This window comes from Alosa alosa, chromosome 24 (genome assembly GCF_017589495.1).
Source record: "Alosa alosa isolate M-15738 ecotype Scorff River chromosome 24, AALO_Geno_1.1, whole genome shotgun sequence".
NCBI classification, from domain to species: Eukaryota; Metazoa; Chordata; class Actinopteri; order Clupeiformes; family Clupeidae; genus Alosa; species Alosa alosa.
This window is the reverse complement of record NC_063212.1, coordinates 15,075,394-15,092,598: the sequence shown is the minus strand read 5'-3', so window position 1 is coordinate 15,092,598 and position 17,205 is coordinate 15,075,394. Positions and strand designations below refer to the sequence as shown.

Here is a 17,205-nt window from a genome sequence, read left to right as displayed (position 1 = left end):
TTTTTTATTTGATAATTTTAGAACTAAATTGTTAAGCCTTTTTAATAAATGATTCTCATCTACTGTGTCTCTATTTTTTTTGCTTTTTGGTCAGTGGAGTCCGACTCAATCTGTCAATCTAGGTGAAATTCCATCTTTGGTGCGGAAATATGAATTGAAGGGATCCTAAATGTACCGCAATCATATACTGTAGGTCAACTCTACATTTTTAGGTGGGGAAAGAGGCCGAGGTATATTTTTATATTTCTTGGTCTCAGACTGTTTTCTCTTTTTGTCACACACACACACCTACTCTCGATGGACTAGAACTTACACGCAGAACATGCATTACAGTAGGACATGATACTGGAATAAGTATTAGGCTGCAACATGTATAACAATGCATCTTGGTAGCCTGCTATTGTGCTATTATACCCTAACCCCGCCCCGCAGCTAGCTCTACTGTTAAGAGTTGTCCCAATGCATGTCTTTCCTCTTTATCCAGGATCCATGGATTTATAGCTTAAAACTAAACTACTGCGAACTTAACTGTGACATGGTTCCTTTCCTAATCAAATTTAGTTCCAGTATAGCAGGAAATATACAGACTCTTTCACGAAGGAAAATGAAAATTGAGTGGAAGTACGTAGGAGGGCGGAGCCAGTAGGATAGCAGTGGAACACACTGATTATGAATATTTATATATAATGATTATTATATGTGATCTCACAAGGGTAAATGGCAAATATGAACCATAAATGATGTCTATATCATTGGTAATTGAACTAAAGTAATCATCTGTATTAAGTATTTTTACATAAATTGTTATGGCTGTATTGATTTAAAAGCCTAATAATGTAGTGGGTCCACCAGACCCGGGAACGTCGGCTGAGTAACAAAAATGTGAACACCTTACAAGGGTTAACTGTAGTTCCCTTTCTCTCAAGCTGTGTGTGGTGAGCATTCTGGTGCAAGGTAGCTGCATGCATCACCCAGGTGGGTGCTATGGTGGTTGTAGTGAAATCCCCACCTCCATGTCACTGTTAAATCCATATGGGTTCAGCCATTTCTAGGCCCCCAAAAAAAAAAAAAAATTGCACTGTGCCTACTTCAGAGGGCAATCAGAAAAAAATGTGTGAAGTACTGGCAGAGTTACAGAGGCTAGAAAATGTTTTTTTCTTTCTACCGTTACAAACATCTTTGAACTGACCACATGTCAGTCCTCTAAGTCACTTGAGAAACACAACTGAGCCCTAGCACCAGGTCTTGTAAAGCTGTGTGTAAAAGTAGATCAATATAGAAGAGATGAATGAGAGATGCATTTGTAAAGGTATGTCCATGCGTTTTGCAAAATGCCCAATTTTGGTTGACCAAAATGGATACTGACAATAAAAGGCTTGGTGTATATGAACCCCTTGGTGTAGAAGCATAATCACAGTCTCACATGAAAGGTAACACTAAAGTTTCTTGTTTGTATTTAGCTTATATGTCAGGGGTTCTGATATAGAATGACTACACAAAATATGGAATAATTACACAAAAGTCTCTATTTTTGCATTTTTTGTTGGCTCAATTGGTGTGTATAGGACTATGCACAGCTAATATTGGACACAATATTCTGCATCTACACATTGCTAAGGATATACACTAGCTAGTAGGTAGGGAAGCACCAAAGTTGGGGGGCTGAAGGATTTATGGGTGTGTCGAATAGAGTTGCACTGTTCAATTCAATAAAGAGTTGCACTGTTTACCCACCCAACCGGGTCCGTGTAAACAGGTACGCTAAAACAATGCATGTGATGGTCGATTGGAAATGTTTGTGCTGGCTGAAAAGGCTTCCCGGAAGTGCGTGGCATATAGGCAATTGTCACAAGGTTGGGCAAAAAAAAAAGTGGGTAAACAAAGGCAAAGCTTTTAATTAATGGGAAAGGAAGTGGTCACAGGGCCCTAATCGTAGGCAGTGTCTAGACAAATGTCTGTGGGGGCAGCCACAGGACGGACCTCTCACTTACATCAGTTTCATCTGAAGCAAGAGACAGTGACTTCCCACTTTACTGACCTGAAAATACTGTCATAGTGAACCTACAATGGAATCTACACTGCAGGTTTAAGGAATCTACACTGCAGGTTTAAGGAAAAACATCTCAGCATTACCTTATATGTATTCATTGTTGATGCTTTTATCAAGTGACTTACTGTACAATTAAGTACAAGGTACACACAAAAGATGATGGTAACAGTCAGCATCACATTTACAAACGCCACAAATCAACCAGAGGATGGAAGTGAAATGGTTTGTCGACTTGGTCTTGTTTACCTCCCACTCTGAAACAGAAATCAACCCTAGTTACTCACTCCTGGTATCCTAACGACTTATAATGACGCCGTGCAGCAAAGTGGCGGTCATATGGGTTTAATCAGAGTTTTTTGTCTTCCGGATTTTTTTTTTCTTCAGTGATTTTGTGTCAATGATTCCTGGGACACTGAAAGACCGGGGTGCACGAAACTTGGTGGGGATGTAGCCCCACAAGGATGACATGGAACCATTGTTCGCAGGTATCTCAGGCTGACATGGTCAAAACTGCATGAAATTGTAGGATCATTATGACACCCTCTGAATGTATGCCAAGTTTCGTGGAATTCTGTTTATGGGGGACCATACAATAAATTAATTTATGTGTACATTTAGTGTCTGTACACTACGCATGCACACACACACATGCACTCATGAACACACGCAAACACACACAAGATACATGCTACACACACATTTCCACACACACACACATACACACATACACACACACATAAAGACACACACGCATAAACACTATATATATATATATATATATATATACTACTTATATATATACTTATACACACACACACATATACTGTACACACAGTAAGCATGCAGGCAAACATATGCACGCACGCACATGCACACACACAGGCACGCACGCACAGACTCACACGCATAAACACACACACACACACACACACACACACACAGTAAGCATGCAGGCAAACATATGCACGCACGCACATGCACACACACAGGCACGCACGCACAGACTCACACACATAAACACACACACACACACACACACACATACACACACACACACACACACACATACACACACAGTAAGCATGCAGGCAAACATATGCACGCACGCACATGCACACACACAGGCACGCACGCACAGACTCACACGCATAAACACACACACACACACACACACACACACAAAGACACATGCACACACATACACACAGTAAGCATGCAGGCAAACATATGCACGCACGCACATGGACACACAGGCACGCATGCACAGACTCACACGCACACAATCACACACACATAGGCACTCACACACACACACGCACACTCACACACACAGGCACTCACACACACACACACACAAATAAACACACCCACACTATACAAAAGTTGCAAGAGTAGGGGATGGAGTAGGAGATGGAGACAAATTGACAAGCGTGATTTATTTTTGCAGAGAGAATTTGCAAAACTGAGAGGCAGTCATATTTTGTACCGTATTGCGGTACATCTAGTTTAGCAATGACTAGCAAGTCACTTCCCTGGTTATTGCCAACAGAGTTTCTTTACAAATGACCTTCAAGTATCTTCACATGAGAAGAATACTTTTCTTCCCATCTGTAATTTACTTGATACTCAAAATGTGCATGCACTTCTGCAAAATGTTAGCCTGGAAATCTAGAAAGATTAAGGGTAATGTAATGGTCCAACTCGAGGGATGGCACCAAGCAGGCATTTGAAAATCACACACGCAATTGGATAACACTGCATCCAATGTTTACTGACTGATTCCGGATTTCACGTTGCAGTGCTGTCGTCATCTGTTCAGCTCACCTCTGGCCCGCCTATATCAGATACACCGATGTGATTGGTTTCCCCACGATACTGGACAACACAGACATTTACATCTATAGTCTGCCGTTATAATTTATTTGCCTTAGGTGTACTGTGGAGTGGGTAAGACTGTTTTAGTGGCAGGCTAACACATACTGATGACTTGCGCTAGCCTAGCACATGCGAACTCTGCAGAAGGATTGGATGAAACGTGTTGAAAACGGTCTCCACTACTAAATGTCACACTTGCTAACTTGGAAATGAGGTCCTATGTCCAAAATCCTGAACCACCCCTTTAAGGAAAATAGCAATAATAAACAATAATGTCAATTGCCAATGCAATATTAATGATCAATAGCTTAATGAAAATAAACAAATGCTATAATATACAAAACATAATATGATTCCCTTTTGCTAATATTGTACACCCTTACTTTCATATATATCCCCCCCACACACACACACCCTCTTAGAGAGTGAAGTCTGTCAGTTGAATGTGACAACTGTCTGTTTCCATCACACAAACCACACACACACACACACACACACACACACCACACTAACACACAATGAATCCATGACGGCTGTGTGGGCTGGTTGTACTTTCACTTTTCTTTCCCTTTTCAAATTCATATGGAAATCTGTCACCCAGAGTTGGGGACGTCCACATAGTGAGCTCAGTGTAATGGCAACTTAGCATGCAGTGCAAATACTGTTTGTGAAATAGTGTTTGATAGTTGCAAAACTAAAAAAAGTGTCCTGAAGTTACAAGTGCAGGGGGTGTTTTTTAGAGCTCAGAGTAGTTTACAGGGTGTCAACACGCACATGGTTCTTCACACGTACAACTTTTCACATCAAAAGCGTTGCAGCATAGCAGCACAGGCTCTGCACTGGTCCACTGATAAAAAAATATAATGTGCTGTTTTTAGGATGGTTTTATGAGTTTAGGATGGTTTATGGTTTATAGTTCTTGTGTTATTAGTATGACCGCCGCGCAGCGAAGCGGCGGTCATATAGGTTTAGTCAGATTTTTTTTTTTTTTTTTTTTTTTCTTTTTCGCATGTCCAAATTTCCATCAAGGATTCCCGGGACACTGAAAGACCGGGGTAGACGAAACTTGGTGGGCATGTAACCCCATATGGATAGCATGGAACCATAATTTTTCGTTTTGATCTGTAGCCCCCCCGCTGGACTGCACCCCCTGAAAGGAGGGTAGGGCAGACACAGTTTTCTGTGAATATCTCGAGAACCGTAGGGTTTAGGAGGACCATTTTTTTTTGTATGTTGATCTCAAAGGGCCATGTCAACCCATTCCATAACCACTCATTTCATGTATAGCGCCACCTAGTTAAACACAAACAAGTAAAAATGAGGTGTTGTAATCGCAGGTATCTGTGACCTAACATAGTCAAAACTGCACGAAATTGGAAGTGTAGGATCATTATGACACCCTCTGAATGCACGCCAAGTTTCGTGGAATTCCGTTCATGGGGGCCACACAATAAATTAATTTATGTTACTATACACCAACTGGCCTGTAGGTGGCCGGAGACAGTTTTCTGTGAATATCTCGAGAACCGTAGGGCCTAGGAGGTCCACCTTTTTTTGTATGTTGGTCTTAAGGGGGCATGTCAACCCATCCAATTACCACTTATTTCATGTATAGCGCCACCTAGTTAAAAATTAAAAAGCAAAAAATTAGGTGTTTTCATAACAATATCTCTGGCTGACATGGTCAAAACTGCACGAAATTGAAAGTGTAGGATCATTATGACACCCTCCAAATGCATGCCACGTTTTGTGAACTTTCGTTCATGGGGGGCCTTACAATAAAATAATTTATGTGTACATTTAGTGACCGTTACACCAACAAGGATTCGGGACACTGAAAGACCGGGGTACACCTAAACTTGGTGGGCATGTAACCCCACATGGATAGCATGGAACCATCGTTTTTCGTTTTGATCTGTAGCCCCACCGCTGTACTGGACCCCCCGAAAGGAGGGTAGGGCAGACACAGTTTTCTGTGAATATCTTGAGAACTGTAGGGCCTAGGATGACCAATTTTTTCCGTATGTTTGCCTCCAGGGGTCATGTTAACCCATTCCATGTGCACACATGTGCATAAACAGATACACACGCACACACATACATTCACAGTAATCATACGTATGACACATACTCACACAGTAGACATATGTACGCATGCATGCACATGCACATGGGGTTGTATAAAATGAATTTTACATGTGAAATCTATGAACTAATCATGTTTTGGTACTTGTTGTCTAGCAGATACCAGTGAGAATTGAGTGTGGATAATGCAATTTAGTGAGACAGTTAGAATCATATAGGCCTTTCAGCGTGAAAAAATGGAAAAATGTGCTGGACTGGGAGGCGGTCATATTTTGTACCGCTCTGCGGTACATCTAGTTTACACTCTTTTTGTGAAACTAAACAGAAGAATCCCAATGACTTTTTTGTTTTTCTTTTTTTAATCATTATTGATATGAGGGACAGTTTAAAACCAAGCTGATGGCCATGAAGACGGAGGGGAACTTGATACGTGTACGTGTGTTATTAAGTGCATGATGGCGATATGATGTTCAGTTTGCCTCATACATACTTGATTGTCTCTTCCTGTTTCTGATCTTTACACACGCACACACGCATGCTCAAATACTACACGACCACAGTCATGTGTGAGGAAGAGCCTGCACTCACTGATATAGAGGATATTGAGGCCACTTCCAGCTTGGCACAACTCGGTGAAAACAAACGCATGGACAAGTCATGTAAATTTAAAACATGATACCAAATATGCAGCTATTTAGGTGGATAATTTTTCTGTGAACCAGCTGGTGGTTTGTAAGGGCACTCACTCAATCCAACTGTCATCAACTTCAGAACGCTTTTGCTGTTTTCTCTAACTCATCTGAATATTTCTATGACATTTTCAATGAACATATCCAACCACAATACAACATTGTTCACTATAGCCCATAAACTGTGCTTTATGTCAAGAGGAAATGACATCGTGTTTTTGTCCTCCATTCCAGAATTTCACAGCACAGATCTGACACAGTGGAATAGGTAGACATCACCTATTGCTCTCACGGCAAAGTTTCAGAAACTAAATAGTGGCAAATTATGTAGTGTCGTTTTTTAAACCATACGGCAGGAATAACCGTTTCATTACAAGTTCTGAAAATGTCTAGCGGAAGTAGTGCTGTGGTTTCCCCCCCTAGGTTCCCTCCCTCCCTTTGACTTCTCATTAATCTTTGTGTAGTATAACAGGCAAAAGCTCAACTAACTTGTTGCTTAACAAACCTTAGTGATGTTTTTGGTGTTATTCCTCATGTCATTTGGAACATTTCATGTTCACTCAGGTGAGAAACGTTTTTGCCTGTTAAATATGATCTGAGTAATGCCTCTAGTACTGAATCAACAACCTTTCTTAATTAATCATGTTGTTTTGGTAAATTGGAACAACTGAAATGTCTGCTATTGGTAACAGATGTATTTTTGTGTGTCATATGGGATGTAAGTGTCTGTTATCAGCAGAAGAGTAAGGATTAAAAAGCCTTTGTTAAGTCGGCTTTAGAGTTAGAGGAAGTTATGGTTCACTGAAGAAACAAGTGTTTGGTGACATTATTATAAAGCTGAAATACTTCTAGGTATATCCAGTCTTTTAGAGTAGGTTTATGTGCACATGTGTATTGTTTTATCACATTCTTATTAGAACATCAGCTGTGTAGATCTCTGACTCAAGATAACAAAAGGTATTTTACATCTGGGTTAGTCACCTCTCTGGGTGGTATCTTAGTACTAAAAATAGTTGACTAGCTTTTTTGTGTGACATGGACTTTCAACTCATCTGTAAAGGGTTATTAAGTATTAATAGCACCTTGTAATTGTTATCTTAAGTCTATAACCTATAGCTATAGAGCTATATAACAGGTGATATTACAAATCTTTAATATCACATCTGTACAAATTACAAAGCTTATTTTAACTCTTGATAATGCCATTGATGGTACATGTCTTTAATTAACATCTTAATATAACAGTATATGAATATAACATTATTTTTCTGTTCATCTGCAGTACTTTCAAAGCCAGAGCAAGTCACTGCCTATGAGGGGGACACAGTTACATTGCATTCTAGAGGAAACACCACGTGGACTCTTTCCAGAATCCAGTGGGCCATTTTTCAAAATGATACTTTAATTGCTACTTATCAGACAGGAGACTTAGAAACCGACCTCATCTGGAGTTACAAGGGTCGACTTACTCTGAACACGACTACTGGTGATCTACAGATCAAAAATGTGACAAGAAAGGACAACAAGTCGTATTCTGTGCTTTTGATGGACAACAACAATGACCAATACAATCATGACATTCAACTCAACGTAAGAGGTGAGACAGGCCCGAGAAGCTGAGAAAGATGAGCAGGACTCTCTATTGGAAACATTATAGAATGTGAGCAGACATGCATGTATAGGTCCAAAGAGTCCCATAGAAACCAAAGCATTATTTATTTGACTCAGGCTGTTAGACAAAAATACCCATCGTTAACCATACTGAGTCTCAGATGAATATGAGTTACAATTAGGTAATTCTTGTAATCATCAGACTGTTCTGTTCTGCACACGCACACACACACACACACACACCCTTACTCAATTCCCGGCTTCCACTGTTGTGCCATTGGCCTTTAATTTAGTTAATGTGTAAATCGCTACACTGAAAAAAATAAATCGCTGGATTTACTTGATTTTATCATGTACATCAATAGTCAGGACTGTCACTCTCTCACTCACTCTCACACACACACACACACACACACATACTGATACATCCCACCCACACACACTCCATACCCCCCCCTCGCCCCCACACACCACTATACCCCTCACACACAACCTACATACACACACAGCCCCCCCAACACACACACATCACACACACCATTACCCTACACACACACAGACACACCTTTACACCCCCCACTTACACATACACACTATACCCCTCTCCCCAAACACACACCTATGCACGACCCCCTCCCCCCCATTCACACATACACATTCATAAACTGGCACATAGGCTACACACACTGTTGGCTAGAATTATTTGTATTATTAATAATAACGTCAACTACATTTGGACTTATTACACCAGATACAGTAGCCTACAATAAAGGCTACAAAATAGAAGTTCCTTAAATAGGCAAATGCCTAACTAAAATCGACAAAAAACTTTATTTGTCAGTAAAATATGATGAACGCACACTATCGTACTGTAAAACTGATTATTTGTCAGTAAAATAAATGAACGCACAGTAGATTGTACTGTTATACGAAACATAAAAGGTAAATTCCCATTTATGCAGACAACGGAAAAGGTTAGAAATAATGGCTTGGCGAAATAGACCTCTGAAGTTCGCCTACAAAAAATAACCAAAACGGCCATCTTTGCCCATATAAGGAGATCCAGTTAATATTAATTGAGGCTAACTGCCTATGGCAAGTTGCATTGCAAGTTAGCTCTGGGCTAGCAAAAATCTATGTGTGCCACCTTCACGTACCGGAGATCACAGTATCCAGAGTAGGCAAAGGCAGAGGACAAAAGTGTGTTCAGGAAAACGTCTGCATTTCAGACTTTTTCATTCCTGCGGGAGTTTAACAGGTGCGATAATTCAAAATCCCCATGTTATTTTCCCATAGGAAAAATCGCCAGATACCGGATGTCAAAGATGGCAGCAAAGCGTTCACAAGCGTTAAAGTCAGTTGTGACATTAATTATGTGCCTACTCCGCACAAATGCATTTTGCCTAGTGTATATTTCTTGTGTTTAGGCAGACCAAATATCAGGGGATGTAGCCTTATGTTGATTGGTAAAGGTTGGATGACGCACGGTGCCATGGTGGAATGTGGGTGCAGTCCACTATTCTAAGCACCCCAGGTATACATGAACGTAAAACGCCGTGGAGATGTCTCACTGCTCATCCTCGTTTGCTATAGTTATATAGTTGGGGTGAAGTGCAGCATCAATATTGCCTAATTTTTGCTCCTCGTTGTGATGTTCTATTCGCGACAACTGATTGACTGATTTAATTTCATTAACACAGTGGATGAGATGATAGAAGAATCAGATGTCAGATTTCCACAAGACTATTTCAGAATATATTGCAACATTATTTGCGTTTTATCACTTTTAAAATTTACTTTACATCTCCAAAGTTTTTTGGTGGTAATTATGAAAGTCTGAGACCGAAACATTGTGTTCTGTAGTGTTCTAATGAATAATTGCATGTGGAATGGACAGTGTGCGAGATCTCTTTTAAACTACTGGTAATTATAACACAAAAAAAAATTATTTAGCCGCAACAATCATAAAAACATATCCCCTCAAGATGCTGAAATGCGTCCACTATTAAGTTAAGACTGCATCTGCTGGATTAAAACCGAACGAAAAACGAAATCAGAGGGCCCTATTTTGCATCCTGGCGAGTTGTTTATATGTTATTTTAAGAGCGCATTGTCAACAGTCATATTGGCGGGTGCATAACGCACCATCCTTCTATCCTCTGTGATGTCATGAGAGGCTGCGTTCTGGAGGGCCGCTACGTTCCCCTGAGATGGCTGCAGTCACGGACAGCTTTGGCTCCATCTGCTGGGGGAGTTGGAAACTCCACCCCTCAAACACACGATATCCCAACACACCTGAGACCGATCAGGGCCTGATGAGCTGAAGGGCTTTTTAAGGCCCAGAGACACAGTTGGTGTTAGAGTGGGATTTGAGAGACAAGCTCAAGTTGTGCTCTCAGAGGAGCTACAGACGGTCGAAGTGGCACTTTCTACCTGAAGACTGGAATACTTACCTGAAGACTGGAATACTTACCTGAAGACGGGAATACTTACCACCGGATTGGCCACGGGCTGCGGTGCTGTCTAAAGTAAGGCTGAAGACTAGTTTTCACAAAGAGATTTACCTGAGGGAATCGGGACTATGACTTTTCGTTTGAAGAGACCTTGTTTAAGTTTTGACGGTTGAACAATCAACCTTATCCTTAGTTACCTTTTTGTTAATTCCCCAGACCTTGATTAAAAAACCTTCGTTATACCCTAAATTTGTGTCCTTGCACTGCTGAACTGTCCCGCCGAGAGCCGTGTAGCCTCTCATGATATCACATATGGTGGAGAATGCGGGCATAGTTCATACGCGAATAGTGCATGTCAGAGAAGGACACTGAACTTCTGATATCCCAATTTTCTAAATTGGCCGTAGACCTCCCGCCAAACAAAATGAAGGCCATTTTGAAAGCCCTGGTGGCTGGCCAGCAAGCCCAGACGCAAGCGAACGTGGCTCTCTTGGAGGAGCAAAAGAGAGCCAACCTCCTGAAGTCAGAGGAACTGCAATTGCAGAGACAGTTGGCCGGTCAGAATGTCCGCCCAATAAGGGGCGAAAGTGATTTTATAACCAAAATGGGGGCCACAGATGACGTTGAGGCGTACCTGCACGCCTTTGAAGCTACAGCCACGAGGGAAGCGTGGCCCAAGGTACAGTGGGTTGGACTGTTAGCCCCCTTTCTGTCGGGGGAATCGCTGAATGCTGTCCGGGACCTGGCCTCTGACAGGGCGACTGACTACGAGGCACTGAAGGCGGAGATCCTCAGCAGAGGTGGGCTCACCAAGTTTGGCATGGCCCAGCGGTTCCACAGCTGGACCTTCCAACCAGACCAGCCCCCTCGTGCACAGATGCATGAACTTGTCCGGATCACGAGGAAATGGCTGGACCCGAGAAGAAGAGTACGACAGCTGCAGTAGTGGAGGCCGTGGTGGTGGACAAATACTTACGGGCCCTGCCTTATGAGGCGAAACGGCTCATTAGTCAACAGGCCTTGACGACAGCGGACCTAACCGTGGAAGCCGTGGAAAGGTACCAAGCCACAGCAGAGATGCTTCGGGCTTCCAGGAAGGAGCCCCAGAGTGCGTCCCCGCCACAGACGGGAGGAGCCCTTCCAAAGAACCCCAAGGGATCCAATCCAGCCACTTCAGGAGCTGTCCAGGCTCCAGGGGAGCCCCTAAAACCAGCCGGCACCAGGAAGAGGACACCGGAGAGTGAAACCCGCCCAGTGTTACCGGTGTGGGGAGATGGGACACATCTCCTGGCAGTGTGGGAAACCAGCGGATGAGCCTATGCCCACTGCTGAGTCCTCCAGCTCACCACCCGCCCACCTTTTGCTTCTCGTGGGGGGAGTGGAGATGGCCCAAGAACGACCCCCACCTGCCCGGTGACGGTGAATCACCATGATGTGGAGGCTCTGCTAGATTCCGGTAGCCGGGTCACCCTGGTGCATAAGGATCTGGTGGATTCATCATTATCTGACCCCAGGGAAAGTCCTCCCGGTCTCCTGTGTCCATGGAGACACCAGAGACTACCCCACCACTGAACTCCGCGATGACCACCACCAGGGGAACCATCCTCCGACAGCGGGTGTGGTTGATTCCCCTACCCGTTCCTGTCCCAATTGGGCGGAGACTGCCCAGCCTTTCACCAACTGTGGAGGGAGACTCAGGAGAGGCTGACCCGAAAGTACCTCCGAAGCGAGAGGTAAGACGATCCGGAGAACCCGCAAATACAACCCTCAGAACCATTAACTCCAGCCTGTGCTCTTGCAGGGATGGCAGGTGCCCAGGCTGACTCAGAGACTGGTCCAGACACGGAGGAAGAGAACATGGTCCCAGGAAGTGCTCCAATCTCCAGCGAGGAAGACGTCCATGGCACCAAAGAGCTTCCCCCCTCTCACAGGCCAGTATGGTACAGCCCAGTTACAGGATCCCACTCTTACAAATGCTTTGAAGAATGTGCAGGTGATAGAGGGAGTGGTGCTAGGGGATAGGACAAGCCCTACCTACCCCCATTTTGCAGTAAACCGGGGGTTAGTGTATCAGGTGGTACAGAAAAATGGTGAGGTGCATGAACAGCTCCTTGTACCACAGCCCCACCGGCCACCGTACTCAACCTAGCACACACCCACCCAGCTAGGGGCCCCACCTAGGGGTGGAGAAAACGAAAGAAAGGATCTTGCGACGCTTCTTTTGGCCAGGGGTGCACAAAGAGATAGAGAACTATTGTCGTGGTTGCCCTGAGTGTCAGCGGGTGGCGCCAAAGCCCACATATAGAAACCCGCTCATTCCCTTGCCCATTATCGGTGACCCCGCTTTGAGAGAATTGGACTGGACATCGTTGGGCCCTTACCGAAGAGTTCCAGGGGACATCAGTACATTCTGGTCATCCTGGACTATGCAACCCGATATCCGGAGGCCATCCCGCTGAGGAAGGCTACGTCCAAACAGATCGCCAAGGAGTTGTTCCTTCTGTCAACTAGTCTGGGGCTCCCGAAGGAGATATTGACAGACCAAGGGAGTCCATTCATGTCCAAAGTTATGAAAGAACTCTGTACTCTGCTGAAAATCAAACAGCTGAGAACGCCGGTCTACCACCCCCAGACAGATCGGCTCGTTTAACGCTTTAACAAAACTCTAAAATCCATGCTGCGGAAGGCGATCGGGAAGATGGGCTAACTGGGATCAGCTGCTACCGTACCTACTGTTTTGCGGTGAGAGAGGTACCTCAATCGCCTACTGGTTTTTCACCCTTTGAGCTCTTGCTGTCTTACAGACCCCGAGGACTGCTGGACATCGCCAAGGAGGCCTGGGAGGAGCAACCGTGCCGACAGCGGACCCTGATCGAGCATGTCGGGGCCATGAGAGAGAATGAAGGCTGTCTATCCCATGATCGTGAACAAATGGAGACTGCACAACGGCAACAACAAGCCTCCTACAATAGGTCTGCTCAACCCAGAGAGTTTAAGCCCGGGGACCGAGTGCTGGTCCTGGTGCCAACCGTGGAGTGCAAATTCCTGGCAACCTGGCAGGGGCCATATGAGGTCATTGAACGGGTGGGAGAGGTAAACTACAAGGTGAGGCAACTGGATAAAAGAAAGCCTGAGCAGATTTACCATGTTAACCTGTTAAAGAAGTGGCACGCCAGGGAGGCGTTGTTCAGTTGTCTACCCCCCACAGAGACCAAGGAACCAGGGAGAGAAGAGGTTCAGGTGGGTCCAAGCCTGTCCCCACATCAACGGCAGATGGCCCTGGAGTTGGTGGATCGCAACCGAGATGTCTTCTCCTCCCTACCTGGGCACACGGAGGTGGTCCAACACGAGATCCGCACCATGCCTGGCAAAACGGTAAACCAGCTTTACCGCGTGCGGAGGCTCGTAAAGTGGTGATTCAGGAGGAGGTAAGGAAGATGCTGGAGCTGGGGGTGATCGAAGAGTCCCAAAGTGCCTGGGCAAGTCCCATTGTACTGGTTCCCAAACCAGACGGGTCGGTACGATTTTGCAATGACTATCGGAAATTAAATGAAGTGTCCGAGTTTGATGCGTACCCCATGCCTCGGGTGGATGACTTGATAGACTCCTTGGGGCATGCTCGCTTCATAACCACCCTTGACCTCACCAAAGGCTACTGGCAGGTGCCCCTGACCCCGGCGTCGAAGGTGAAGACGGCCTTTGCCACACCAGGGGGGCTCTACCAGTATACCCGGCTCCCGTTTGGTCTCCACGGAGCGCCTGCCACGTTCCAGCGTTTGATGGACCGCGTCCTCGCACCCCACAAGAGGTACGCTGCAGCATATTTGGACGATGTAGTCATCCAAAGTCCCGATTGGGCCAGCCACTTGCCCCGGGTACAGGCTGTGATTGATTCACTCGGGGAAGCAGGGCTCACGGCAAACCCAAAAAAGTGTAGGCTGGCCTTCAGCGAGACGAACTACTTGGGGTACACCATTGGGCGGGGGTTGGTCAAGCCTCAGGAAGCCAAGTTGCGGGCCATACAGGACTGGCCACGGCCCATCACCAAAAAACAGGTGAGGTCATTTTTGGGCCTAGCCGGCTACTACAGACGGTTTATTACGGATTTTGCTACCATTGCTGCACCTCTAACAGAGCTGACAACCAAACGCCACTCACAAATGGTGAGGTGGACTCCCCGAAGCCCGCGCCTTCGTCGACCTGAAGCAAGTCCTGTGTTCCAGTCCGATCCTGGTGGCGCCGGACTTCAAGAAGGACTTCATTGTCCAGGCGGACGCTTCGGAGGTGGGTCTGGGTGCTGTACTCGCCCAGGCACATGACGGTGAGGAACATCCCGTTCTCTACCTCAGCAGGAAGCTACTTCCAAGGGAGAGGAACTATTCCACTGTGGAAAAGGAATGCCTCGCTGTGACCTGGGCCCTGGAATCCCTGCGGTTCTACCTCCTGGGTCGACGGTTCACGGTGGTGTCGGATCATGCCCCTCTACAGTGGATGGCCAGGAACCGGGAGACTAACAGTAGGATTACCAGATGGTTTTTAAGCTTGCAAGCATTTAACTTTTCTGTTGTTCACAGGGCTGGCAAGCGCCACGGCAATGCGGATGCCCTGTCCCGGCGCCTTCGCCTTCCTCCTTCACCCGGCGGGGCGCCGGTCTCGAGGGGGATGTGTGATGTCACGAGAGGCTGCGTTCTGGAGGGCGCCACGTTCCCCTGAGATGGCTGCAGTCACGGACAGCTTTGGCTCCATCTGCTGGGGGGAGTTGGAAACTCCACCCCTCAAACACACGATATCCCAACACACCTGAGACCCGATCAGGGCCTGATGAGCTGAAGGGCTTTTAAGGCCCAGAGACACAGTTGGTGTTAGAGTGGGATTTGAGAGACAAGCTCAAGTTGTGCTCTCAGAGGAGCTACAGGCGGTCGGCGGGCACTTTCTACCTGAAGACTGGAATACTTACCTGAAGACTGGAATACTTACCTGAAGACTGGAATACTTACCACGGATTGGCCACGGCTGCGGTGCTGTCTAAAGTAAGGCTGAAGACTAGTTTTCACAAAGAGATTTACCTGAGGGAATCGGGACTATGACTTTTCGTTTGAAGAGACCTTGTTTAAGTTTTGACGGTTGAACAATCAACCTTATCCTTAGTTACCTTTTTGTTAATTCCCCAGAACTTGATTAAAAACCTTCGTTATACCCTAAATTTGTGTCCTTGCACTGCTGAACTGTCCCGCCGAGAGCCGTGTAGCCTCTCATGATATCACATATGGTGGAGAATGCGGGCGTAGTTCATACGCGAATAGTGCATGTCAGAGAAGGACACTGAACTTCTGATATCCCAATTTTCTAAATTGGCCGTAGACCTCCCGCCAAACAAAATGGAGCCCATTTTGAAAGCCCTGGTGGCTGGCCAGCAAGCCCAGACGCAAGCGAACGTGGCTCTCTTGGAGGAGCAAAAGAGAGCCAACCTCCTGAAGTCAGAGGAACTGCAATTGCAGAGACAGTTGGCCGTTAAGTAATGTCCTTCCAATAAGGGCGAAGTGATTTTATAACCAAAATGGGGCCACAGATGACGTTGAGGCGTACCTGCACGCCTTTGAAGCTACAGCCACGAGGGAAGCGTGGCCCAAGGTACAGTGGGTTGGACTGTTAGCCCCCTTTCTGTCGGGGGAATCGCTGAATGCTGTCCGGGACCTGGCCTCTGACAGGGCGACTGACTACGAGGCACTGAAGGCGGAGATCCTCAGCAGAGGTGGGCTCACCAAGTTTGGCATGGCCCAACGGTTCCACAGCTGGACCTTCCAACCAGACCAGCCCCCTCGTGCACAGATGCATGAACTTGTCCGGATCACGAGGAAATGGCTGGACCCGGAGAAGAGTACGACAGCTGCAGTAGTGGAGGCCGTGGTGGTGGACAAATACTTACGGGCCCTGCCTTATGAGGCAAAACGGCTCATTAGTCAACAGGCCTTGACGACAGCGGACCTAACCGTGGAAGCCGTGGAAAGGTACCAAGCCACAGCAGAGATGCTTCGGGCTTCCAGGAAGGAGCCCCAGAGGGCGTCCCCGCCACAGACGGGAGGAGCCCGTCCAAAGAACCCCAAGGGATCCAATCCAGCCCCTTCAGGAGCTGTCCAGGCTCCAGGGGAGCCCGCTCCCAGCCGGCACCAGGAAGAGGACACCGGGAGAGTGAAACCCGCCAGTGTTACCGGTGTGGGGAGATGGGACACATCTCCTGGCAGTGTGGGAAACCAGCGGATGAGCCTATGCCCACTGCTGAGTCCTCCAGCTCACCACCCGCCCACCTTTTTGCTTCGCTCGTGGGAGTCGTAGATGGCGCCCAAGAACGACCCCCCACCTGCCCGGTGACGGTGAATCACCATGATGTGGAGGCTCTGCTAGATTCCGGTAGCCGGGTCACCCTGGTGCATAAGGATCTGGT

At 46.1% G+C, this 17,205-nt stretch overlaps 2 protein-coding genes across 2 annotated transcripts in view; both read left to right on the top strand.

Moving 5' to 3' along the window:
• The window catches only part of LOC125289084 (basement membrane-specific heparan sulfate proteoglycan core protein-like), a 947,802-nt gene that overhangs the window by 567,841 nt on the left and 362,756 nt on the right, over nucleotides 1–17,205 (top strand). The window lies entirely within an intron of this gene.
• si:cabz01074946.1 lies at nucleotides 7,073–13,654 on the top strand. Its single transcript, XM_048235999.1, has 3 exons — nucleotides 7,073–7,263; nucleotides 7,982–8,296; nucleotides 13,568–13,654. Exons 1-3 carry the CDS (start codon nucleotides 7,212–7,214, stop codon nucleotides 13,633–13,635), a joined length of 435 nt encoding a protein of 144 aa, XP_048091956.1. The 5' UTR covers nucleotides 7,073–7,211; the 3' UTR covers nucleotides 13,636–13,654.